The sequence below is a fragment of the Lissotriton vulgaris genome, chromosome 7, assembly GCF_964263255.1.
Source record: "Lissotriton vulgaris chromosome 7, aLisVul1.2, whole genome shotgun sequence".
Lineage (NCBI taxonomy): Eukaryota > Metazoa > Chordata > Amphibia > Caudata > Salamandridae > Lissotriton > Lissotriton vulgaris.
In genome coordinates, this window is record NC_141695.1 from 1,759,450,125 (window position 1) to 1,759,476,137 (window position 26,013).

Sequence of the window (26,013 nt, forward strand, 5' to 3'; positions counted from 1 at the left end):
TGAAATTCAGTCTTAGACTGTTCTCTCGTGGGGACACCCCTGTCTTTTAAGATTCACTATCCCCCCAGTCCCCTATTAGCCTGTGCGGGGTCCTCCTTTACTTTTTAACTTGCATTTACTGATGACCTGGTTATGTGTAAAGACACTGGCAGGTCAGGAAGGTATCCCTAGCAATTACCAACACTTCTCTATTAACAAATGAAAGGCAGTAAATCTACAAGTATGACCTGTGTGATGCATACGTCATGCTTGTAGACTTCCTGCCTTTCATTTGTTGATAGGGCACAGCTGCAGGGCAGTTGAGTGCCTTTGTTAAAGTAATCGTGTTAATTGCAACGCATGGTGGGCGCAGTGATTAACATGATTACTTTAACAAAGGCACTCAATCCAACCATTTTCGTGCCGCACGCATTTTAAAAGCGGCGGCGCTATGGTCCTCAGTTGCCTGTGCGTGCTTTGTATTTTAAGGTGCGCGCTCCAGGAGCTATAGGTGCGCGGCAGCACACGCACGCACGTTAGTGGGAGCAGTGCTCCTAACTTGCTAATTTTCCCACCCATCACGGAGCCGAATAGGCCCAGGGAAGGTGTTGGTATTTCCCCTGTCTGTGGGAAGCCGGGGCCTCATATCAATGGCAGTAGAAACCTTTGAAACTTCCCAACGTGATAGGCTGATACTAACCATCCTATTCTGGCTGAGGTGATAATACTCCCAGAGCAGCCTTTGTTTCTGACCTCAGAGAGTGCCACCTCTCACCTCCCGGGGGTCAGAAACACATCCATGGTGGCAGCCTAGTCAAGACCAGTTAGCCAGCACACTAATAGTCGGTAGGTAGCCCCCCTCCAACTAAAGAGTGTCTCCACAAAAGATTCTAAGCCTTGGTACGATGGAAGACTCAATGAGGACAGAATGTCCCTAAGATTATTTGAATGCAGATGGAGAGCAGCTCCATCCGCTAACCACCTCAAGATACTAAGAAAGAAAAGAAACGCATACTATAGAGAGATCAAGCGTTCTAAAGCAGACATCTTTAGCCACCAATTAGACCAGGAAAAAACCGTCCCCAAAAACTTTTTGAGTTAATGAAAACTCAATCTAAGGATGCACCGCACCCACCTCAAGATAAATTAGGACCATGACCTAACGGTGATGAATTTGCTTCATTCATCATTCAGAAGACCGATACCATAAAGAAGGAACTTCTCATTGATCTTATCACACATTCTGCCGCACATACGAACCAATCATCTTCCCCCCTAAATTTCCCACATCGAACCTCTTCAAAGTTCGACATAAAATAGAACGCATTGTGGTCATCCTTCACTACCTACAGTGAGGAATCAATTCTCAAAATGCTTACTACCTTAAATCCTGCCAGTCACTTCGCTGACCCCCTTCCAGCAAACTTTGTAAAAGACTTCACCCCACTGCTGCTGCATCTCTGGACCAAGATCATTATTAACTCCATACGTCAAGGTTGCATCTCCGACACCATCAAGGCCGGGTAGGTATCTCCCATTCTAAAGAAACCTACAGCTGACACTGCGGACTTAAATAATTACTGTTCTATATCCAACATCTCTACCATGGCCAAACTCCTAGAAAAATGTGTTCACCTCCAGCAGCTAAGACATATTGATCAGTTTAACCTACTCAACAAATACCAATCAGGTTTCCGTGCAGGTCACATCACTGAATCGGCTATGACCCACATAATTGACTATGCCCTACAAATCCTAGATCAAAATGGATCATGCCTACTCATCTTGCTAGACCTTTTCTCGGCCTTTGATACTGTCAAACACGATAACCTCATTGACCTTCTGAAACACAGAATGGGATTAGCCGGTTCAGTTCTAAGCTGGTTTACTTTGTTCCTCCAAGATAGATCACAACGATTCAAGGTCAATCACTCCCTGTCCAAACCTGTCCCTGTCACTTTAGGAGTCCCACAAGGATCTGCATTATCTCCGACACTGATCAATCTTTTCATGGAACCCCTCACTGAAATTCTCTACTCGTCTAACGTGCAACATCACATGTACGCTGACGACACACAACTATATCTTAAAATCCATAACCTTGAAGACATCAAATTGCTCAACACCACTCTCGGGAAAACTCAAACATGGCTAGCAGAAAATCATCTAAAACTGAATGCCATTAAAACCAAATTCCTCCTCAACACTCCCCCCGCCCAAGTACCCATATTGCAAGACTGTATCAAACACCTTACTGCACTCAACTGTCAACCTCTCATCATTGATTCAGCAAAATCGTTGGGAATATCTCTGGACAGAAACCTCAATATGCAAAAATACATCAACAACACAACAAAGGTAGCAAACTTTTTTTTCCGGCTCACCCGGGAGACACAGCCGAGAGAGCAGGTACACTGCGGGGAGCCACGAGTGCCGAAATAGACACCGCGTGAAGGGAACCCGCGCTGTCCTCACCGAAGGGGCGTGTTCATGCCCCTCGCGAAGTTTTTGGTTTATTCCTGCAAATTGTAGTGAAAAACTACGGATACTGTCCGGTGAATTACCACTCATGATATTTTTAACACTTAGAGCCTCTCGGGAGGGTACGCCTTAGCGCGCGCACACCACTGGAGGACTTTTTTGTAGGTCCTGACGAATGCTGAGCAAATTGCAACCAAAGCAGCAGAAACATGTAGACCAATTTTTTATATTCAATAGGACTCCGGTTCCTTAACTCAGAACCTTGTGTAGTCCGTCCACGTTGTTTTTATCCAATGCAGGTTGGCCATTATTAAAGAATTTTGTAAAGGCTACAACCTCTGCATTTTTTAACACACTTGTACACTCATTATAGTCACATTCTAATTTGGGCACTGTTACACTCACCACATCCCGCTCCGCTGTAATCAGGCGTTGTAGCACGCTGGGAGGACATTCGGTCACCCCAGCGGGGACCCAATGATGAAGCATGTCACCAACTAGTGGTGAGTGAGGGTCCTTCAAGAACAGAAGTTTCCCTTCACTTACGATATCCCTGGGTTATCACTATACCCGGCAGGTTGCGCCCGTAGAGGGGAGCTTGTTGGGTTCTCACAGGGAGATAGAGAGACTTCACTTTGTACATGCACTTGTGTGAGTAATGACCACATTTACAGTACAGAGTATAGTGCACCCTGCCATAGGGCTGAAAGACCTGTTCAAGGGGTGGCTTACAAATACTGCATGCAGTGTCTGCAGGCATGGCACAGAGGAGGTGTGCCATGCCAATTCTCTGCATCAGCCTGCAATGGTAGTTTGTATGTTGGTGCTGGGGTATCTCTTAGGGTGGCACAATACATGCTACAGCCCTTAGGGACCCTTTTTAGTACATCATGCCCAAAGTACCAGGGGTACCATTTACTAGGGACTTTCAAAGGGTGCTAAAGGTATTGCCTGTTGGGTAGAACAGGTGCACAGTTTAGGGGAAAAGATCTGGCACTGGGGACCTGGTTAGGAGGAACCCAGTTCACTTCTGTAAAAATTGTATCAGATACTAGGCAAAAAGTGGGGGTGACCATGTCAAAAAGGGGCACTTTACTGCAAGTGTTGGATGCAAATTTAAGGGCAGCATGCAGGAGATCATTTTCCCAAATTGACTGTGCCTCCCGGTCCTTGACAGAAGTGCACCGATACTTAGCCCATGAGTTTGTAGAGAGGCCATCACTTAGCAGAAGGGGCCGAATGGCAGCTTTTAACGTACCTGACTTTGCTTTCTAATCAGAAAGCAGTGAGCACTATGCTAAAGTTTGTCTTACAGGCAAGGGCTTGTCGAACTAGGCCAATTTGCATTCAAATTTGTGAGCGGGAGCAACTCTGAGGAAGATGAAACAACTTTCAAAATGTGTTGCACTCTGTAAGGTCTAACGTGCGGGTGAAATGACCTGGAAAACATAGACAACCCTAGGCCATTGAATGAATTCATTTTGCTCTGGTCAATGCTCAGGATCGAATCTGTGCAAGGGCGGTAGAGCTTTGTGTTGAGTCTGCAAAGAGCAGATGCTACTGAAGTTCCTTTATGACTCAGCTTCGCCAATCGGTATCTGATTGAGCCTTTCTCCATGAGCCAAATTTCTAAGTGTTTGGAGAATACGGAGTATCCAAGTAAGCACCTGCCACAGGGGCCATGCTTTTTCTGAATTTTTTCAAGTATTTTCTGAAAATCATTACACTAGACTTGGATGGGCTCAGTTTGAGTTTATTTTCATAGAAGTAAATGTGAAATTCATTTAAAACTCTTTGCAGCCCTATGTATGTAGTGTCAATACAGACAAGTGAATCTGCATATATTATTTTTTTGGGGAGGAAGAGATCTTGCCTTCCTAAGAAATGCCCCAATGTCTGCAGTATAGAGGCGAAGTAGGAGGTGGTGTAGATGCACCCCGATTCAAACCTCTGTTGGACTAAATTGTTTTTGAAACAGTTAGCCCTTTTCTAACCTTCACTCGAATCCAAGTATTGGAATACAAAGAAATTCCAGCTTGAAGCAGATTGGATGAAATGCCCCAAGATTCCACCTTTTGCAATAATATTTGTATTGTATAGTCAAATAAACAAGCAAATATTGAGTGCCATAAGAATTATTTGCTGGGGGAGCCAAGTAAAACATTGTAACAATATTATCTAATTATTAAAATTTGGTATAAACTAAGCATGGGCTGAAAATTTGTTCCGCTCGCGGAATTTGCAAAACGTTGGCAATTTCGCGATCCGTGAATTGCGCAAAATGACCAAACAATTCGCGAGTTGGCGAATTTTTTTTGTTTGTTCGCGCTTCAAAAATACAATCTTGCGCGCACGGTGTTGACTTACCGTGATTCTGAGTTCACCGAGTTGTTTTCCTCCCGGTTTGCGTGCGCTGCGACATTTTGGATCTGTCTGCGTGATTTCACGAGACTTTTCAACCGCGAGTGTGTCATAAGTCCCGCCATCTTGCACTGCGAGACTTTGAGATCGCGAATACGTCATAAGGGCCCGCGATCACATATCACGAGAATAAACAATCGCAAATACGTAGATGCGACGCACAGCTGACATCCGGCGGGAGATTTGAACAGCTTGCTTTCCCGAACTCGCAAAAATAAAAAATCTGCAATCTCGCAAAAATGTGCGAATTTTGCGAACCGCAAGTACGCTTTCACGCGAATGCGCGTACCGCGAATTCGCAAAATTTGCCCATACTTAGTACAAACCTTTCTTTGAAAAAAGTGATAATATTGTTAGTTGACCAAGTTTCAAGTTCCTGGAGTAGGATCTTCTCATAAGCCTTTCCCTCGACATGTAGCAGTGCAATTTGACAGTAACTGGAGGTATCCCATCTGCAGCCCTTATTTTCCACAACAGAAATTGTTAAAAATGAAGTTCGAACAGGGGATACAGCCAGGGCACCCAGAAATCTATGTCAGGTTTGAAAACAGAAGTTGGTATGCTTCTTGCACCTGCCGACCTGTTCGATTTTAATGTGTCAAGGACTTCAGTAGTTCTTTCTACGTAAAAGATTCTGTCACCATGTTCAACATCTTTAATGTCAACTCAGGCAGGGTCTTTACTGGAGGTATCCTACTATCCTACTTAAACTGTGGGATTAGATCTGAAACCGTTTGGCTGCTTTGGTACAAGGGTAGACCTGCGTAGGTTGAAGTTTGAGAAAATATGGTGCTGTCAACAGGAGCAATTCCAGATGGTAGAGCTGCAAATATTATTCAAGAGACTAAAGTTAGGAAAAATAAAAAAAAAATGTTAGTCTGATCTCCTTCCTGGGGACTCAAGCCACCGTTGCCACCACCACCACCAAAGATGCAAGCTGTAGGAGGGCTCCGCGGGAAGGAAGGAATCTGAACCCATGTTGTGTGCACAGAAATTCTAGAATCTAGTATCCTTTTTGGCCATGCCCTTGGGGGTAAACTTAGTGCCAGGTTGCCTGGAAACTGCCGCCTGTGAAAGCAGAAGCCAAGCAACATTAACAGCTGAATCGTTTCCTGATGGAGTCAGGGCAAAAGCACAAATCAAGTCAGAGCAGGCCGGGGTGGATCAAGGCAACCTCCCCAATGACCACTCGTGGTGACTATCTGCTTGCTAGGTCTGCACTCTCCTGCTACTGATGAACTATGGAGCCCCCGGCTCTCCGAGTTTAGCTCCAGGAGTTACGCTGTAGGGATCTCTACTGTCCAAGGGTTAGCACTGCCCTCCCGGCTCCTCATGGCGGCGGCAACTGCAGCTATTGTGATGGAGCGCGTGCAAATCGATGGAGTCCCAAGCACGAACCAAGGCGTTGCTGTCAACTCTCTGGCTTCATCCAATGAGCAAAATCTATCCAGTGAGCAAACACAAGGCCAAGCTGAGCAATGCTCAGAGCGGCATAAGACACTCCGCAAAACAACAGATAACGACGTCCCCCCCTCAGAGGTCCTCAAAAGTCGCAGCTGGAACTGCCCATGCGGGGGGGCACGAGCACAGTGCAGGGTGAAGCAGGAAGCAGGCACTAGTCCTCGCTAGTGGTACTGCAATGGATTGGTGCAGCTGAAAAGTATCGAAGACCACGTACAAAAATGTCCCTGTTAAAAAATGGAACATTTCTCTGTGCGGTTCAAAGCTGAAATTGTAGCAGCCACCGAAGAACCACAGGTCAGATACTGGAAGCAGGTCAGGCTCACTAACGCTCTCTGGCTTTTCAATTTTTGATAAAAAAATCTTCCAATACCCTGCTCAGAAAGAGACATTATGGAAGTTGCAGAGATCTACACATAGGAAACAGGTGCAATTCAATACAGTCCTTCAGGGCTCCTCTCAGGTCAGACAGGAGGTCTGATCCTCTTCTGTTTATCAGCAGCACTTGGAAGTTTTCTGAAGGGGTGCCTCGGGGTGCCACATTTATGCCTAGCACTTGATAGTGCGTAGGAATGTCTCCTGGTCACTCCCTAATCAATGGTGTTAAAGTTCCCAGGGGCAACCCTAACCACTTTTCAGTAGTTCCATCTGCCTTACTGCAAACAGGCCAAAAATGCGATGTGTCAGAGCAAATTCAAGATGGTGAAAGACTTTGGCCACACTAACCCTGCACTCTGGGGGTAGGGGAGTGCACCATGCTAATTCTAAGTGTCTTACCACTACTACATACAATTCAAATCTTTCAAATCCACTAAAGTGTTACATGTGGCTTAAACAGATTGGTCAGGCAGGATTTGTCACTGTGATATCACCCCACTGGGGAAACCTATTGTGTCATTTCTGAGAGGTACTTGACTACTTGTTGAGGACATTCTGGGAGTTGGCGGAGACTAATTCTATTTGGCCTTCAAGCATCTCAGGTAGGTAAAAGGGCAACTTTCTAACAGATAATTTTCCTTAATATTTATTAAAATCCAGCTTCACCATTGAATTGAAATTTAATGTCTATTAAAAATGTTGGTTTCATTATCTTTGTAGCTGGTGCCATCCCAGAGTTAGCACTATTAGTTTTTTTTGCACTCTAATTTCTCCACAGAGGACAGCTGGGCCTGTCACAGCGGAAATAGCATAGTTGGGCCTTGCTAATGTAGAGCATAGTAATTTTCAAGCTGTCCTACTTTGAAATGACCCTGCCTTGTGGGCTATAAGATCTACAAGTGGTGACTTACCACTATTTGAAAGGGAGTTCTTACCTATCAAAAAGTGTTATTTTGACCAATTTGACCAATTTGACCATCTTTAAAGGGGGAGCATAGGTACTAACCTACAAACTTCGCTGTCTGTCAAGAGACCTTGTCATTACACAAGACACACAAACAACGCAACATCCACAAACATACAGATTCACAAAGGTGAATTTGGAGAAACATTTTCAGCCGCACGCTGCTGTGGTTCAGCGACATTTATGCATGGCGTTTGGTGGATGTGAACAGCCTACAAAAGTAGTCCACATACTCATTGGTTTTAATTCCCTTTTTATTTTAGTTTTTTAACATTTTTTTTACTCAAAATGATTCATCCCCTGACCTTATCTCCCTTCTCCCCACCACCATGTTCAACTGTTACTCCCTGGTGTGCCTATAACCATACCTGTTCTGCACGCTGGGGTTTTTCTATGTCCTAACAGCTTAAAGCGCTAGGGAGCCACTTGCTTTCTTTTTTGGTGATATTTACAAAGAGGTGGCGGAGGGAAGCATTAGCCGTCGTGGCTTAACGCCTCACTCCGCCACTTCAGAAACACAAGGCTACACCATATTTACAAGATTATGGTGCAGCCCTGCGTATCCCCAGCACTAGTGCTTAGCTTAGCAGTGTAGCGCCACCATAGTGCAAGGGTGTCCGCATGCAGGGGAAGACTGTTTATGTGCAGGAAGGTCCCCCTTGCTGCACATAAACAATCTTGAAATGCCATTTTGTCACTTCTATGTGAGCTGCTTAATGCAGCACACATGGAAGATCCAAAATGTAATTATTTTAAAGATTGTTTATTTGCAGGAAGTGTCCAGTTCCTGAACATAAACAATCAGAGGTGTTTTGCTTTTTCCATGTGAGCTGCACAAGGCAGCAAACAAGCAAAGGCAAAAACGAGGAGAAATACAGCATTTCTCTCCATTTCGCCAATTTAAGATCAGGTTTTCCCTGGCCTCAATTATGGCGCTGCCTCCTATTTACGCTGCCCTTGTAAACAGGGGGCAGAGTCAAACTCAATGGGTGTTACGGAGGTGCCCCCACTGCCCTCCCCTTTCATGGTAAGCATAGCGTGAAAGAGGGCCTTATTTACAAGGCAGTGACGTTTCCTTGGCGATAGGTGTGTTCTAAATATGCCCCTACTTTCTTTATTTTACTGTCTTTAAAGGCTATCGGTCATTTTAGAACAATACATTAAATAATAGACCCGATAGCCACCAGTGAGTCACGCTTGCATTGAGCACATGTGATCATGCAGTGGCTATTTTGGAAGAGCAAAACCAGTCTAATATCGCCGCCATGTGCTCACATGCATGCACATGATGCATGTGTCGTGAGGCACTGAAAACCTATTGCCTTTGCGCATGCCTGTTATCAATGTAATATTGAATATTTTAGTGTTCCTGTTAACATGTGAGCTTTCCTAGAGGTCCACGTGGATGCTCTCATGGTAGGTGAAGGCCCTGATGTGAAAGAGGGGTCCACTGAGTGTATTTTTCTATTCTATTCTGTCTCATGCCGTTAGATGGAGGCTTTGGATCTTGATTTGAGTTCTATTCCATTCAGCAGCACCTCTGGGTTAGTTATGCCCCAACTCAGCTACATGCTTTGTGCAAATGGACCATGTGCACCTCTCCTCTCATGTGGTGCTCACCACATAAACAAGTAGACGCAAAGAAGGTGCTGTACGTACTGTGCCATGGCTGACTAGAGGGCACAAGTCAAAATGTGTTTCATTCTAAGTTAATTCACCCCAGTAAGCAGTGGTTAAACTGTGGAAGGAGTGGGATGGAAGGGCAGCAGTTGAAGCAGCAGAGCTGAAAATTACAAAGATATGAATCACCTCAGTTGTACCTGGAATGATTTTGAATGTTGCCTCTCAGTTCTGTGGCCCTTGAATCTCAGCATCAACAGTGAACTGCTCTGTGACTTGCAATATCCCTATAGTGTATCATTTTCTCTAATCCAACTATATTTTGCATCTCCAGGAACCCAGAGGGACACTGTTCACCTTGCCTGTGCTCCACATGGCTCTGCTTTGAGTGCACCACTGCATCCTCACTCAAAAAGAGAGTCTTGCATCAGTGAAGAACGGTGACTTTCCATCAGAGATGTTGGTCAACTTCCCATCCAAGGTCTCTCGTAGGCGTAACCAAAGCCTCCGTGGATGGATCCTCATAGGTAAGAGAAACAGGGACTTCTATAGATTAGACATACCTGCAAGGAATGAAAGAGATTATTTATGTGACTGTACCACCCTGGGGCTACCAGCCGTACCAGTAATACAGCACTCCTGTTCTGCCAGGTGTACCTGCAGCTATCTTACATCTTTGGGTAAAATTGATTACTAAGGAATAATTCACATTAATATTTGTAAACATGCATGTGTTGAGGATTTAGAAGCCAAAGATAAATTCTAGTCTGTTGACAGCATCAGGGTGCTGCTATTTTTCCATGTTATTTCAATGTCTAGAAGTGCCAATTACATGGATGATTAATACATATTGAGCTAAACTAAGTAGAACATGGGGTATAATTGTCAATGACTGGAAAGAAAATGCATATTTTGGTAAGATATTTGTTTCCATACATTGAGTCTAGCTAACAAGTTGAGATGAATTTTCTCATGTGTTAATGCATCTAACTTCTCACTTTCCAATGTAACGGAAACACATTTTCAGAAATGTTTTCAAATATGAAGGAGATCTACCAATAAAATGTAAAGGTATTTTAGAAGTTCTTTCCTGCCATTTATAACTCATGCTACTATATTTTTGAACCTGCATCGGCAATGAGATCAGACACCTCCAGTCCAGTCCACAGGTGCGGGAGTGTACTGAATTATTATTATTTTTCAATGGATTTGTAGAGCGCACAGCTACTCAGAAGAGTATCCCGGCGCTGAGAGAGAAAGACACACGAGGACCAAGATGGACGTCGGTCCCCGGGGCGGGCGGCCATTATGCTGCTCGTTGGAACAGCCAGGTTTTCAATTGTGTCCTGAAAGTCATTAAGCTCGCGGCCAGCATCAGCAATAGAGAGGCAGCTTGTTCCAGAATATAGCCACTAGCACTTGGAACGAGCGTCCGCCACGACAGGCTCTAAGACACTTAGGGATAGCGATTAAGTGTTGGTGTGCTGATCTTAAGGATCTGCCAGGTACGTAGTATGACACTCTTCTACAGATGTAATGAGCCCCAATGCCATGTAGAACTGTAAAGGCGAGGACAAGTGCTTTGAAAAGTATTTTGCATTGGAGAGGCAGCCAATGCAGCCTCTTTAGGCGGTGGGAGATACGGTCTCTAGGTCCGAGTCTCAGAACTGCCCTGGCTGCAGCGTTCTGCACGACTTGCAGTCTATTGAGCATAAACTCCAGATAGAGGACGTTGGCATAAACCAATCTGGAGGTGATAAGGGCCTGAACGATCGACTGTCTGTGCGAGGTCAGTAACAGGAAAAGAAACCTGCGGAGCATTTTCAAGAGGCCGAAGCATGCGCCAACTACTGATTGTTCTTGGGGCGCCATAGATAGGGCATCCTCAAATTTCACTCCCAGGTTTTTTACACTCTTAACTGCTGACTGCGGGGGAGACATGTGCGTAGGCTACCATTGTTTCCAGGCGTCCAGAGGGGGAGTACCAAAAAAGATAATTTCAGACTTTTCCGGATTACATTTAAGATGATTACATTACATTAAGATGAAGAACAACAGCCGGAGGCAGATCCTTCTCCCACCCCGCCGCCAAGACCTGGAACACCCTCCCCACCAACCTACGACAGACCCAAGACCTACTGGCCTTCAGAAGACTCCTCAAGACCTGGCTCTTTGATCATTAGCAGCGCCCCCCCCCCCCAGCACCGTTAGACCCGCACGGGTATGTAGTGCGCTTTACAAGTGTCCTAATTGATTGATTGATTATGTCTGACCCAGGCAAAAATATCTCTCAAGCATTTGTTAATCTTCTCTCCGTTAAACTCCTCCCCCTTCTTGCAAGCGAACAGCAGTTCAGTGTTGTCACCATAGGATATAATCATAGCCTCGCTCGCTTCCGCCTGGGTTGCTATAGGAGCCATGTACTGATTAAAAAGTACAGGGCTCAAGATAGACTCCCTATGGCAAGCCATCCTTTAAGGTAGCCAAACCTCTTGAATTCTATCCTCCAAGAAGGAGGAGAACCACTTTAACACCGTGCCCTCAAGTCCACACTCCCGTAACCTCTGCAGGAGGAGACTGTGGGGCACGGTGTCGAAAGCCGCAGAGAGCTCCAGGAGTACTTGGACAGCTTTGCCACCTTTATCCAGGGTCTCTTTGATGGAATCGGAGACCTCCAGCAAAGCTGTCTCTGTGCTAAGGATCTGCCTAAAACCAGACTGACTGGGGTGGAGGAGATTATAGGCTTCAGAAAATCGCTGATCACTGATTGCACATATTCCTCTATTGTCTTTGCGAAGAAAGACAACAGAGAGATCGGTCTATAGTTAGATAAGACCATAGGATCGGCCGTGGATTTTTTCACTACGGGGATCATTTTTGCGCTCTTCCAGCTGCCTGGGACCTGCCCGCTAAGAAGAGACACATTCAGGATGCTGTTCACATTGGGATTTAGAACCTTCGCCATTGAGGCCAGAAATTTTGTGGGACTCAGATCCACAGGAGAGCCAGATTTGAGGCCCTTCATTATTGATAAAGTCGTCTCGAGGGGCAAGGGAGGAAAGGTGAAAAGGGAGGCCCTACCATCCTGATTCTGCAGGGCGATTGATGAGGAAGCCATCATTTCTTTCTCATCCGACCCATGAAGAGATGATTGAATTGTTATAATCTTCGTATAGAAGAAATTAGCTAAGTTTCCGATCCAGTCCAGAGGGAGGGGAAGCCTAGTCACAGCGCTAGGTGAGGAGAAACTCTTAACAATCCTGAAGATTTCTCTGCTTTTATTTCCAGAGGACTTAATTTTAGCTGCAAAGAAACTCTTCTTAGCTTCCTGAATACTTTTGTGGTATAGTCTTAAGGACACTTTATAATTCTTTTTATTTTCCACATTAAAATTTTGTATCCATACTCTTTCCTGGCGTTTACAGTCCTTTATAAGCTGTCACAAGGTATTGTTAAACCAGGGGGCTGAGCATCTAACAGTTGTAATAGAGTGCAGGGTTAAAGGGGCGAGGGATAGGGTACCCTGCGCAATCAACTTAACAAGGGCCTCTGCATCCTGCACTATGTTTCCACTCGGTATAAGAGGGTATTTGTTGAGTTCATATTTAAGGGCAGCTGGGGTGATCTTATGAAAAGGCCTAGATGTAAAGAGCGGCCGCTTGATCTGGGTCAATGAAGGCTTCGTTAGTTTAGGTAACTTTAAACCCTGCCAGGTAGTGATCTGACCATAGTAGAGATACGGGGGGTCTCTTTCTGAATATTGCAGTTAGCAAAGACTTGGTCAAGGGTGTGGCCTTTAACACACGTGGGGGAAAAGACATATGGAACAAGATTAAGCCATCCAAGGATTCCAACAGGGAAACAGTCTCTGTGATATCCTGTTTGTCCATGTGTATGTTGAAATCACCCAAGACAAGAAAGTGTTTAAATCTGGAGGCCACTGGCGCGATAGCGTCACTAATGGACTTCAGGAAAACCCCTGCGTTACCAGGGGTCCTATATATCAAGACTCCTGCTAAGCACTGATGGGGGGGAGAGGGTAGCCTGGAAACAGAGGCACTCAGCCCCTACAATATCTTCCATAGGAGTGCAGGTGACTGCTATATCCAATTTGCTAATAATAGCGACTCCACCTCCCTTGATCCAACACGATCCTTCCTTCCTAAAAATGGAGTAACCCGGGGGTATGGCTGTGGCTATAGTCGGATTCGATGAATCAGATAGCTACGTTTCGGTCAAGAACATGAAATCCGGCTTAGTCTCACATAGCATATCATATATGTGTAGATCATGTTTGTTTAGCAAAGCATTAATGTCTTCTTATTTCTCTGACATTCTCTGACATTAAAACCAGATTCTGCAAGTACTTTCTCAGCATATTAGGCGCTAGTGTTCTCTTCAGGGTGTGATTAGTGGCTCCCCAGTTGCAGTACTGACATCGCGGTAGTTAATCACCTTCCCAAATGTCAATAGCTTTCTATCAAGTGGGAGAGGATCCCAGCTCCATAAGAGGCTCCCTGCTGTAGGTTAAACCCTTAGTTGATTGTGGTGCAAAACCAGCAGAGTGTCCAGCCCCAACCGCCTCCGGGACGCTGACGGGCGCAGACGGACTTGCCTGTGGCGGGCATTCGGCACGCGGACCACCGCACCCGCGTCGCCTCACCCGCCGCCGCACCCGCTGTGCACATCTGCTGCACGCGTCTGCTGCGCAGGTCTTCTGCAGCATCCGCTGCGCGGCTCAGCCTTCATCTGTTTTAAGTAGCGTGCCCTGAGTGGAAGTGACGAGGACAGGGGGGAAGAGCCACATCCCTCCACAACAATCGGCCACTAAGAGACCGTGGTGGACCAGGGACCAGCTTAAGGCTGCAGTGCGGTGAGTACAACTGTGTAAAAAAAACTGATGTACAATTCCAAATAAAAACACCACATGCAAGTTAAAAACAGGTTAAAAGAAATGTCCAGGCACTAGCAGCAGAGCGATATTAAGGCGCGCAAAGATTGCCACCTAGAGTGCTGCTTTTAATCTCTGCACATCTGGGCCATCATCTGTTTTAAGTAGCATGCCCTGAGCTGAAGTGACGAGGGCACCTGGAAGGAGCCACGTCCCTCCACGGCAATCGGCCACTAAGAGATCGCGGTGGACCTGCGACCAGCTGAATGAATTATTGGCCTGAGGGTCCAATATTTATACCTGGTGCCAGCTTTGAAGTGGGAGAAACAACTAGACATCCCCACCACAGCGGGTTCTGGAGTTTTCTTCCCTCTCCTTCACAGGCTCCAAGGAGCATATGTATGAAAGGAATTTTTAGTCGCAAACACTGCGAATCGCTAAAAAGCAGCATTTGCGACAAAAAATTCCGAAAACTTGATGTATGAGGAAAATCACATCGCAATATTAAGGAATCGCAAAATTTGCGATTCCTTAATATTGCGTAAGCATTTAAGGAATCACAAATTGCGATTCCTTAAATGCTATGCAACAAGCACCCAAGTTGTGCGATTTCTCCTTAAGAAATCGCAAATTACTACCAACTTCAAGTTGGTGGTAATTTGCGATTTCTTTCACAAATGCACTTTTTGGCATTTGTCAAGGTGCCATGTGGCACACATACATTTCCTTAGGGCATGTATGTGCGCCATATGCGCACACATGTTCATTTCAAGGGTGCATCAGGGTGTCCTTATGACACCCTTGCACCCTTGAAATTATTCTCATTTTGCGATTCTCAAATTGAGAATCGCATGCAATTCTCAAATTGAGAATTGCAAATTGAGAATGACTTCCCAATCATTCCTATGGGCCGCCTGGAAATGAATGGGAAGGTATTCCTTAATTGCGATTTCGCAATTTGCCAATCGCAATTAAGGAATACTAAGAAAAATTGTGTATTTTTAAATACATCCCGTTTTGTAATTCTCAAATAGCGAATCTCAAAAAATCGCAATTTGCGCATCGCAAACATGGATTTTCATACATATGCCCTCAAGTGATTTGCTCTGACAATAGCCTGGTGTCAAGTTCTTTGTAAGTGCCCCGAAGCAGCTCCTTTGAAATGGAACTGGCATAGAACAGCTCTGCCCCTCACGTCCTGCCAGGATGGGCTATCCTGGCTTCTTCTAGTCCCCCATTGTCTCACTGTCTGGGAGAATGAACATAAAGGCCAACTGCCATCTACATTTAGTCATGTGACCCAGGATACAGCATGCAGACACAAAACGTTTAGGACAAAAAAATGCCAAAATGTACAAAAAAGTGATGGATGAAATGCTTGATTTAATCTCAGCCACTGGTAATTACTCTGGGTCGCATCCTAATCCATTGTCAATTTGCACACCTTGCCACCTCAGTTAAAACTTAGCTGTATGCAAATCAGTCTTGACCCTGCTCCAATGGCAGTAGTTCAACCCATACTGCCAAGTCAGATCCTCTCAGAAACAGATAACAAACTGAATTAAAAATGGGTCTGATCGGTTACTTGGCGCCCTAAGGCGTCCTAAACACAAGTCAAATGTACGAAGCCTCACACAGGGAAGCCCTAATTATAGGACGGAGTCCCATCACTCACCAAGGGGGCATGCTGCATCATCTGGGATCTCCTCGCGGCTGTAACTCCTAGTACAGCCGTGGGGCTACAACCCCCTCACTGTGAGGGAGGAGCTCAGGGAGGTTTTCAATATTATCAGGTAATATAATATTAAAATCCACCAGATGAAAAGCTGGAATGATTTATTGGGTGATGGGTGCAGTGCACAAAGAAAAAACTTGAAAAAGTGTAATAAAACTAAAAACCAGGAGAAAAAACGGTTTAATATGTATCTCGCGGTGTCAGGGTTTAAAACAGTGCTAGTGCAGTTTTGAAAAAATAACTGTAACTATGAAGTTAGAGGGTCGGTCTACATGTTTCTGCTATCAGGACCTACAGAGTGTCTAGCATTCCTCAGGACCTAAAAGTGTAAGCTACTGCATAGAATGCGAAAAATAAAAACACTGGTGTAGCTGCAAAAAGGAACAAATACAACCATACACACCAAGCCTCTCTGTTTTAGGTGCGTGGTGTAGTGGTCAAACCCATAATTTGTGGGTACGAAACCTCACCTCACCTGGCTACTACTCAGGATGTGAGGGACCGCTCTCTCTGTCGGTATCCTGGGCTTCACCGAGCCTTAGTCATGAGGAATGCTAGACACTCTGTAGGTCATGATAGCAGAAACATGTAGACCGACCGTTTAATTTGATAGTTGCAGAGATTCCAGATGATGAAGCATGTCACCTTGGTGAGTGATGGGACTCCGTCCTATGACTAGAGCTTCCCTGTGTGAGACTTCGAACATTTGACTTGTGTGTAGGACGCATTAGGGTGCCAAGTAACCGATCAGTGCCACAGTTAATTCAGTTTGTTTTGTGGTTCTCTAGGGAAAGTATATGTGCAGCTCTTTAAAATTTCCCACCTATCCCCTGTTTTGTATTTTTCCTCCCAGAACCAGGATACAAGCACCCAGGACCAGTTTTGCCCTTGTTATGAGCTCATCTGACGGGGATACCTTTGGTTCAAGTGACAGTGTGCACGACGCCCTCGTCTCAGCATTCCTGTTCCACTTAGGGTGACATACTAAAGAGAACACAAAGTGGTGGATGGACTGCCTGTGCCCCTGGTAATCACTCGGACCGAATCCCAGTCCGTTGTTACTTTGCATTTTGAGGTGGCATGGTGTACAAAAATAAAGCCTATCACCTAGGTACTCTCCCGTCCCGGCAGAGGGACCTACAATTTCACAGGTAAGGATAAGGTATACTTTGCTAGTAAATCTGGGTGGTAGACCGGCAGAGTGCTTACACAAATGGGAGGAGAATCATGTCGTTCCTAGGAATCCCTCAGGACCTGGCGTTTTGGATGATCTAAACTGAAGGATTGGTGTCCCAACCGCTTCCGGACACCCCAACAGAATATGTCAGCCGTTAGACCAGCTAGCTCTACAGTGCCACTACTATCCCCCTGTATTTTACAGTGGCGTAGGTAGTCTCTGGAAACCACTGAACATGATAACCCTGATTCTTCAGGGATTGTGTAAAACAGTACAGTACGTTTCACTCAGACACTCGTACTTGCGTTCTCTCAGAAAATACACAGGATGGCAATAAGGACGTTTCAATAAGAATTTATTGGTCCAGCGACAGCCTCGTGTAAAACATATGTTCTGCGACAATTAGGAGACAGAAGCATACAAAAGAGATTTCTAGTACCAATATAGTAAATAGTAGATACATTTCTACCATAGATGAACAGAAGCAGTTCAGATAAAAACAGCAGCATTTGTATATTTCAGAAATGCGCCCTAAGTAATTTTGCTAAAATGTATCTAGCCTAACCTGGATGTGAAGGTGTATGTGTAAATAGCTATGTGAATCTGTAGCCCAGAAACTCCTAGGAAAGAACCAGCCCCTTCACCTGATGGTTGGGAATGCAGGACCTCTTCTCTGCTTCGAGGATGACAGCCCGCAAGGGATGTCAGACGGCTGTGTGTCAGAGATTTGGCATGCAGGACCACGTCTCAGCTTAATAGGAATTCTCTCATTTGTCGGGGGATTGAGGTTCTTTTATACTAAAGTGGTCACTCCAGATTTTTTTCTGGAATCAATATGTTTTAAAAACAATTATGGGTGTTAATAAAACAATGATAAATGTTTTGAAAGCAATCACCAATGCTTTTCCAAACAAGTGTGATCATGCACAGCTGGCTGATTGCAAGCATGAAAAAAGTGGTGTGCCTGGGGACATGTTTATGTACGTCAGGTGCATCAATTGTGATAGAGTACCGAGAGCCTGGTGTCGAAAAGACAGGAGCAAGCTACTAGGTGAAAGGTCACATGTTTAGAATCGTTATTGTTGTGTGAATCAGACAAATGTATGTAATAGGGGTTTACATGACAGGACTAGCCTAAAAGACATGACATTCCACCATGGGAGTGTAGGACTTGGCCTTTTTGGCTAAACTTCCCTAAACTTTTCGCTTTCCCCCTGGACCATTTCCTGACATAGAGTTGCCAATTTAGATGCTTTGGGTACTTTGCCACTGCTGATCAGTGTCAATGTATAAGTGTTCCCTGTTTAAAGTGTAATGGTGATTAGTTGGCCATGATTGGTATGTTTGCCTTACTAGTAAACTCCCTAGTGATGTGCACGGTGTATGCCAGGGCTAGTAAAGCAAAGGTGTGCTGAGAAGGTAACTCAGGCCTGCAGTGTAGGGCCTGCACACAGTTTGCTAACTTAGCATGTTATTCTGACAAGTTCTACCACTTGTCATGTCTTACTTTCCCTTTTGCGTACACAGTGGTCACCCTTGTGGTAGGTCCCGGTTAACCCCTGGTCAGGGTGCAGTGTAAGCAAAAGGCAGGACATATACTGAGGTGTGTGCTATGTCCTGACAGTTAAAAACACTCCATTTCATATTTCACTGGTGAAAGGCCATCCTGCCCAAAGGACAGAATGGGGGAGGCTGGGTATTGTGTTTGTTAGCCTAGTTTCCCATAGGTTTAATATGAAGAGGTGAAGTTTAGTGTGTATGAACTCACAGTGTCATAACACATTTTTCTATTAAGGTGGTTTTGTCACTGTTTGTTCAGAAACCACTATTTAAGAAAGTGGCTGAGTTTTGGCTTAATTGGCTTGGTGGCCTGACAATCAATCAATCAATCATAGTACTTGTAGAGCGGTCTACTTACCCGTGAGGGTCTCAAGGCGCTGAGGGGAGGGGGGTGCTTATACTGCTCGAAGAGCCAGGTCTTGAGGAGTCTTCTGAAGGCGAGTAGGTCTTAGGTCTGCTGTATGTGGTTAGGGAGGGTGTTCCAGGTCTTGGCGGCGAGGTAGGAGAAGGATCTGCCGCCGGTGGATGTACGTTGGATGTGGGGGACAGCGGCGAGACCCGCGGAGCGGAGCTGGCAGGCGGGGATGTAGAAGCTGAGTCTGCTGTTCAGGTAGGCTGGTCCGGCGTTGTGGAGTGCTTTGTGTGCGTGGGTGAGTAGCTTGAAGGTGATCCTCTTGTGGACTGGGAGCCAGTGTAGGTCTCTCAGGTGGGGGGTGATGTGGCTGCGGCGGGGGACGTTGACGATCAGTCGGGCAGTTAGCGTTTTGGATGAGTTGTAGTTGTCATAGGTGTTTGGCTGGGATTCCTGCGTAGAGTACGTTGCCGTAGTCCAGTCTGCTGCTAACTAGGGCCTGTGTCACCATTCTTCTTGTTTCAGTCGGGATCCACTTGTCGATCCTGCGGAGCATGCGGAGGGTGTTGTAGCAGGAGTAGGAGACGGCTTTGACCTGTTTAGACATGGAGAGGGAGGAGTTGAGGATGAATCCTAGGTTGCGTGCATGGTCGGTGGGTGTTGGTGCTGTTCCCAGTGTGGTCGGCCACCAGGAGTCGACCCAGGCTGAGAAGGTGGGTCTGAGGATGAGTGCCTTTGTCTTATCCGAGTTCAGCTTCAGACGGCTGCTCCTCATCCAGTCGACGATGGCCTTTATTCCCTCGTGGAGGTTGGTTTTGGCAGTGTGCGGCTCCTTTGTGAGGGAGAGGATGAGCTGGGAGTCGTCGTAGTAGGAGAAGATGTTGAGGTCGTGATGGCGGGCCACTTGTGCAAGGGGGGCCATGTAGACGTTGAACAGCGTCGGGCTGAGCCCTGGGGGATGCCGCAGATTATTTTGATGGCTTCGGATCAGAAGGGTGGGAGGTGGATGCTCTGGGTTCTGCCGGAGTGGAAGGACGTGGTCCAGTCAAGGGCCTTCTCTTGGAGTCCGGCTTCTAGGAGGCGTGTCTTTAGAGTGCTATGGAAGACCATGTCGAAGGCAGCCGACAGGTCCAGGAGGATGAGGGCTGATGTTTTGCCGTTGTCTAGTTGGCGCCTGATGTCGTCTGTGGTGGCGATAAGGGCTGTCTCTGTGCTGTGGGTTTGTCTGAATCCGGACTGGGAGGGGTACAAGATGTTGTTGTCTTCCAGGTATTTACAACAAGGGGTGGTGAGGGACAGAGTCTCTGAATTAAGCAGAAAGCTCTCACCCAGTCAAGAGATCAGGGCTAGATCCAACACCGTTTTTTAGGTCACTGCACCATCCCAGTTTCAGAACCTGGCTGTATGCAAATTAGTCTGTTCCTGTCCCAGTGCATGATGGGAACAGGGCAAACCAAACTACAAAAGCCAATTCTTACACTGGGAAGGAAACAAGCTCCCGGGGACCGGTTTCTGGCATTACAGCCGTCTTCGGCCCGGTTTGCTTGAATCCTGATGGTGCAATGAGCAAGGGTCTCACATCTGAGAATACCCTTCCACGCTTAGGGTGGACAAAAATATTTACAACAAGGGGTGGTGAGGGACAGAGTCTCTGAATTAAGCAGAAAGCTCTCACCCAGTCAAGAGATCAGGGCTAGATCCAACACCGTTTTTTAGGTCACTGCACCATCCCAGTTTCAGAACCTGGCTGTATGCAAATTAGTCTGTTCCTGTCCCAGTGCATGATGGGAACAGGGCAAACCAAACTACAAAAGCCAATTCTTACACTGGGAAGGAATCAAGCTCCCGGGGACCGGTTTCTGGCATTACAGCCGTCTTCGGCCCGGTTTGCTTGAATCCTGATGGTGCAATGAGCAAGGGTCTCACATCTGAGAATACCCTTCCACGCTAAATAACGGTGATGGATCAAGCCCTGATCTTTGGACTGGGTAAGAGTGGTCTGCTCAATTCAGACACTCTGTTCATCACCACCCCCTTTTGTAAATCGATTTTGGCCACTATAGGTGTGGCAGGGTATACTCAGACATGAGTCCCTTTCTCACTGCTCCATCAGGATTCAAGCAAGCCGGGCCGAAGAGGCTGAAATGCCAGAAACCGGTCCCCGGTAGCTTGTCTCCTTTCTGGTAAAGAATTGGCTTGGTAGTTTAGTCTGCCCTGTTCCCATGATGCACTGGGCCAGGGACAGACTGATTTGCATATAGCCAGGTTCTGAGCTGGGATGGGGCAGTGAGACAAATAACGGTGATGGATCAAGCCCTGATCTTTGGACTGGGTAAGAGTGGTCTGCTCAATTCAGACACTCTGTTCATCACCACCCCCTTTTGTAAATCGATTTTGGCCACTATAGGTGTGGCAGGGTATACTCAGACATGAGTCCCTTTCTCACTGCTCCATCAGGATTCAAGCAAGCCGGGCCGAAGAGGCTGAAATGCCAGAAACCGGTCCCCGGTAGCTTGTCTCCTTTCTGGTAAAGAATTGGCTTGGTAGTTTAGTCTGCCCTGTTCCCATGATGCACTGGGCCAGGGACAGACTGATTTGCATATAGCCAGGTTCTGAGCTGGGATGGGGCAGTGAGACAAATAACGGTGATGGATCAAGCCCTGATCTTTGGACTGGGTAAGAGTGGTCTGCTCAATTCAGACACTCTGTTCATCACCACCCCCTTTTGTAAATCGATTTTGGCCACTATAGGTGTGGCAGGGTATACTCAGACATGAGTCCCTTTCTCACTGCTCCATCAGGATTCAAGCAAGCCGGGCCGAAGAGGCTGAAATGCCAGAAACCGGTCCCCGGTAGCTTGTCTCCTTTCTGGTAAAGAATTGGCTTGGTAGTTTAGTCTGCCCTGTTCCCATGATGCACTGGGCCAGGGACAGACTGATTTGCATATAGCCAGGTTCTGAGCTGGGATGGGGCAGTGAGACAAATAACGGTGATGGATCAAGCCCTGATCTTTGGACTGGGTAAGAGTGGTCTGCTCAATTCAGACACTCTGTTCATCACCACCCCCTTTTGTAAATCGGTTGTCTTCCAGGTGGCGGGCCAACTGTCTGTTGACGATTTTCTCAATGACTTTTGCCGGGAACAGGAGCATGGAGATGGGACGGAATTTCTTGAGGTCCTTGGAGTCTGCCTTGGGCTTCTTGAGGAGGGCGTTGATTTCGGCGTGTTTCCAGCTTTCTGGGAATGTCGCTGTTTCTAAGCATGGGCGAATTTTGCGAATTCGCGATCCGCGAATTTGAGGATTTGCAAATTCGCGATCCGCAAAATTCGCGAATTTGTGGATTTTTGTTTTTTGCGTGTTCGCGGGGTTTTTTGCGTGTTCGCTGGTTTTTTTGCGTGTTCGCAGGGATTTTTGCATCTTCGCAAGCCGCTTGCATAGCGAAGTTACCCATGCAGTTGTTTATGGGAGAGGGAGAGAGAGATAGATAGATAGATAGATAGATAGATAGATAGATAGATAGATAGATAGATAGATAGATAGATAGATAGATAGATAGATAGATAGATTCCCCACCCTTCTACAAGCGCCTTGAGACCCTCTGGGTATGTAGCGCGCTATATAAATCATTTGAATTGAATTGAATTGAATAGATAGATAGAAAGAGAGAGAAAGAGAGGGAAAGAGAGAGGGAGAGAGAGAACGAGAGAAAGAAAGAGAGGCCGGATCTCTGAAGGGCCAGATTCCTGAGTTGCCCCTACAGAACATACAGCTTTTTATTTTTAGCAAAATGCATATGAAAATTGTGCTGTAAAGGTCTCTTTTAGTTTAACCCACCCTGACAACTCAAAATGGGTGTATTTGCCCTCCTCTCCCTTCTTCCTGTTTTTTATATCTGTAGGTGCTTCCTGATGAGGTTTAATTCCTTGGACAGGTGCCTCGTTGCCTACTTGTAACTATTCTCTGACCCTGCTTCAAGGGTCAGAGCAGGGTCAGAGAATAGTTGCAAGTAGACAACGAGACGCCAGGAAGCAATTAGCAGCAGGTGTCCAAGTTGAAGTTAAATTGTTTGTAACCCTTTTGTAAAAGGTTACAAAGAAATTAGGTTCAACTTTTGCACCTGCTGCTGTAACCCTTGCTTGGCTGAAAATTCGTCCCCGCTGATTTGCGGATGTTATGGGGATTTCGCGAGATTCGCGGATCGCGAAATCGCGGAAAATCCACAAATTCGCCCGCGAAACGGATTTTACGCCCACCACTAGCTGTTTCGAAGGAGATGTTGATGACCTTCCGTAGTTCTAGTGCGATGGCTGCGTCTGCTTTGTTGAATACATGGTGTGGGCATGGGTCCGACGAAGATCCTGAGTGGATGGAGTTCCTTACCTTGCGTGTCTCGTCGTCGTTGACGTTTGACCAGGAGGTCAGGCGGATGGCGCTGTTCATAGGGGAGGTGGAGTCTGGCGTAGTCGGGGCGGTCGTGGTGTTAAAGCTGTCTTGGATGTCGGAGATCTTGCGTGGAAGAAGATGGCTAGTGTGTCGCACAGTTCTTGTGAGGGTGGGATGTCGTTGACGCTGGGGTTGGAGAGTTCCTTTACAATGCTGAAGAGCTCTTTGCTTTCGTGTGCGTTGTTATCCAAGTGGTCTTTGAAGAAGGATCTCTTGGCTAATCTGATGAGGTGGTGATGTCTTCGGGTGGCGTCCTTGTGGGCTGCGTGGTTGTCCGGTGTGCGTTTGTGGAGCCATTTTTTCTCCAGTTTCTGGCATGCGAGTTTGGAGGTCTGGAGTTCGTCGGTGAACCAGGTGGCTCTCTTGCTGACTGTAGGAAGGGGGAGGCTCTAGTTGGCGCAGTGCAACACTAGCGACAAGCAGGGACTCTCTCTTCCTCGTCAGGGCTGAGGGTTACCTTCCAGACAACCTCTGCTCACCCTCTAGGTAGTGTGGCTTAAGCAGTCGTAGGCTAATCTTTGGGGCGCATAGGGTTAAACACTTGCAACAGTACACCTTTACAACCAACCCACCACACAACGAGACCAGACTGTATTCTGTGAAAATATATATCTTTATATAGATTTTAAGCAGGATTGGGAATACAGTCAATAACTTTATGAAGACGGTTGCAAGTTACTTAATTCGGGTTACCACAGTTCTTATTGCAGTTCTCTCGAGGCCCGTAGGCCGGTGTTACTCAAAGTTCTTGTGGAGCCGGCGGCTTCCAAGGGATCTGTCCCACGTCGCGTTGCCTTCCCGGGGTCGCTGATCGTTGCGGCTCTTCGGCCGAGCAGGTCACTGGTCGTCCGGGGCAGCGGTGTTCTGTGGCGGCAGGGTCCCTTCCTCGTCGTCCGCTCCGACCCTGGAGGCGGCGGCTGTGCGGTGGTGACAAGTGGCAGTACGGTCCCCAAGTGCAGGACGTACCCAGCCAAATGTCGGTGCAGCTGTGGGCTCACAGCTGGGCTGTCGGGCAGGCTTACCGACCTTGCGGATTCTCGTAGGGCAATTGTCCGTCTTTGCAGGTGAGTGGCTGCTCGTTGTGCAGTCACCTCGAGAGCTCGAACCTGACGGGTCCTCCTTTGCTTTGCTCTCGGGCTCCCGGTGCAGTTGCGGTCACGATGTTCGGGCCAGCGGCGGCTGGTCCTTACTTTGCTTCCGCTGTTGCTTTGGGCCCCGGTCACGGTGGTCGGGAGGTCGTTGATGCCTTAGAGGAGATTCCTCCGTCAGTGCCGCGGCGATGGTCAGCACCCGCAGTCGCTTTCTTCCAAGGGGGTAGCGTCCACTGGTCCTGGGACGCTGGTCAGGGGGCAAGTTCAGTTGCAAGCCCTTGGAGATCTCTTTTGCAGAGTTTGACACAAGTAGCACAAAAGTCTTTTCGTAGTCTTTTTGTCTTCCTCTCCTTCAGCAGCAAGGCACCAGACACAGGCAAGAGTCAGCACCCTTCCTTGTCTCTCACGGTCCTTCTCGTAGGGCAGAGTCTTTCTGTGGCCCAAACCGGATCTAATTTTCAAGGAGCAGGGCTCCTTCTTTTATAGGCCAATTCTTTTGTTCTCGCAGGCCAGGGGGGCCTTTGCATAGCCACTCTCAGTTCTGGAGTACCCCCGCGGTTGTACTCCGGCTTCTGCTTTCAGTGTGAGGGGCAGGCGCATCAGACGCCCCACAGGAGGTGGAGCCAGCATTGTCCGGACAGGGGTGGCCAGAGTACCTTGTTGATGGGGGCTTCGCCCTTCCTGGGCCAGGTGCCGGCAGAGTCATCCGCCGCTCCCCAGGAGGGTGGAGCCAGCATTGTGGTGGTCGGGCACAGTGACAGTTCGAGTCAAGAGGCACTCCTACCTCCCACTAAGGTGTAATCTGCGCATTCACCACCTGTCATCCCCCCAGCCCTGTCACTCACACATCCCAGACAGTCAGATACACATACCAGCAGAGGCGGCTGAAATGGTTAAAGCAAGCAAATGCTAACTTTCTAAAAGTAGCATTTGCAAACCCAGGATACTGAAATAAACTTGACTACAAGAAATATCTCATTATCCTGAGTTCAGGCATACTAAACATGACTCACTACCATGCTCCTTGAGCCTGCGGGGATTATAGGGTGTAATAACCCTCGCAGCTCAGTCTGGCCTAATGGAGCAGGTAGCCTTCAGTAGTGAAATACGGTCTTCGTTGTAAGTCACTACTAGGACATGCCACGCACATCAGGGCTTGTCCTACCTTGCACCTACAACGCACCCTGCCCGCAGGCCTACCATAGGGGTGACTAATATGTAGTCAAGGGAAGGGTCGGTGCTGGCAAGTGGGGACACTTGCCCAGCTAGCGTGACAGTACGAGACCGCACGCGGGTTCTGCGGTCGCAGTTCCCAGACACATCTTTACGGCTGCTTCGGTGGGTGGCGCAACCAGCGCTGCAGGCCCACCAGCAGTATTGGCATCTACAAGCCCCGGCACTCTCTCGTGCACTTTACTAGGGACTAACAGTAAATCCAATGCACCAATCATGGATACCA

At 47.0% G+C, this 26,013-nt stretch overlaps 1 protein-coding gene across 4 annotated transcripts in view; it reads left to right on the forward strand.

Moving 5' to 3' along the window:
• The window catches only part of LOC147706602 (poliovirus receptor-like), a 785,245-nt gene that overhangs the window by 530,852 nt on the left and 228,380 nt on the right, over positions 1 to 26,013 (forward strand). For 2 of the 4 annotated variants that reach the window (XM_086933090.1, XM_086933092.1), the window contains exon 2: positions 9,639 to 9,831. The exons of the other annotated variants lie outside the window; for them this stretch is intronic. In XM_086933090.1, coding sequence (XP_086789216.1) covers positions 9,762 to 9,831 — 70 coding nt within the window. In that variant the 5' untranslated portion in view covers positions 9,639 to 9,761. The remainder of the gene's footprint in view (positions 1 to 9,638; positions 9,832 to 26,013) is intronic. 4 annotated transcript variants of the gene reach the window in all.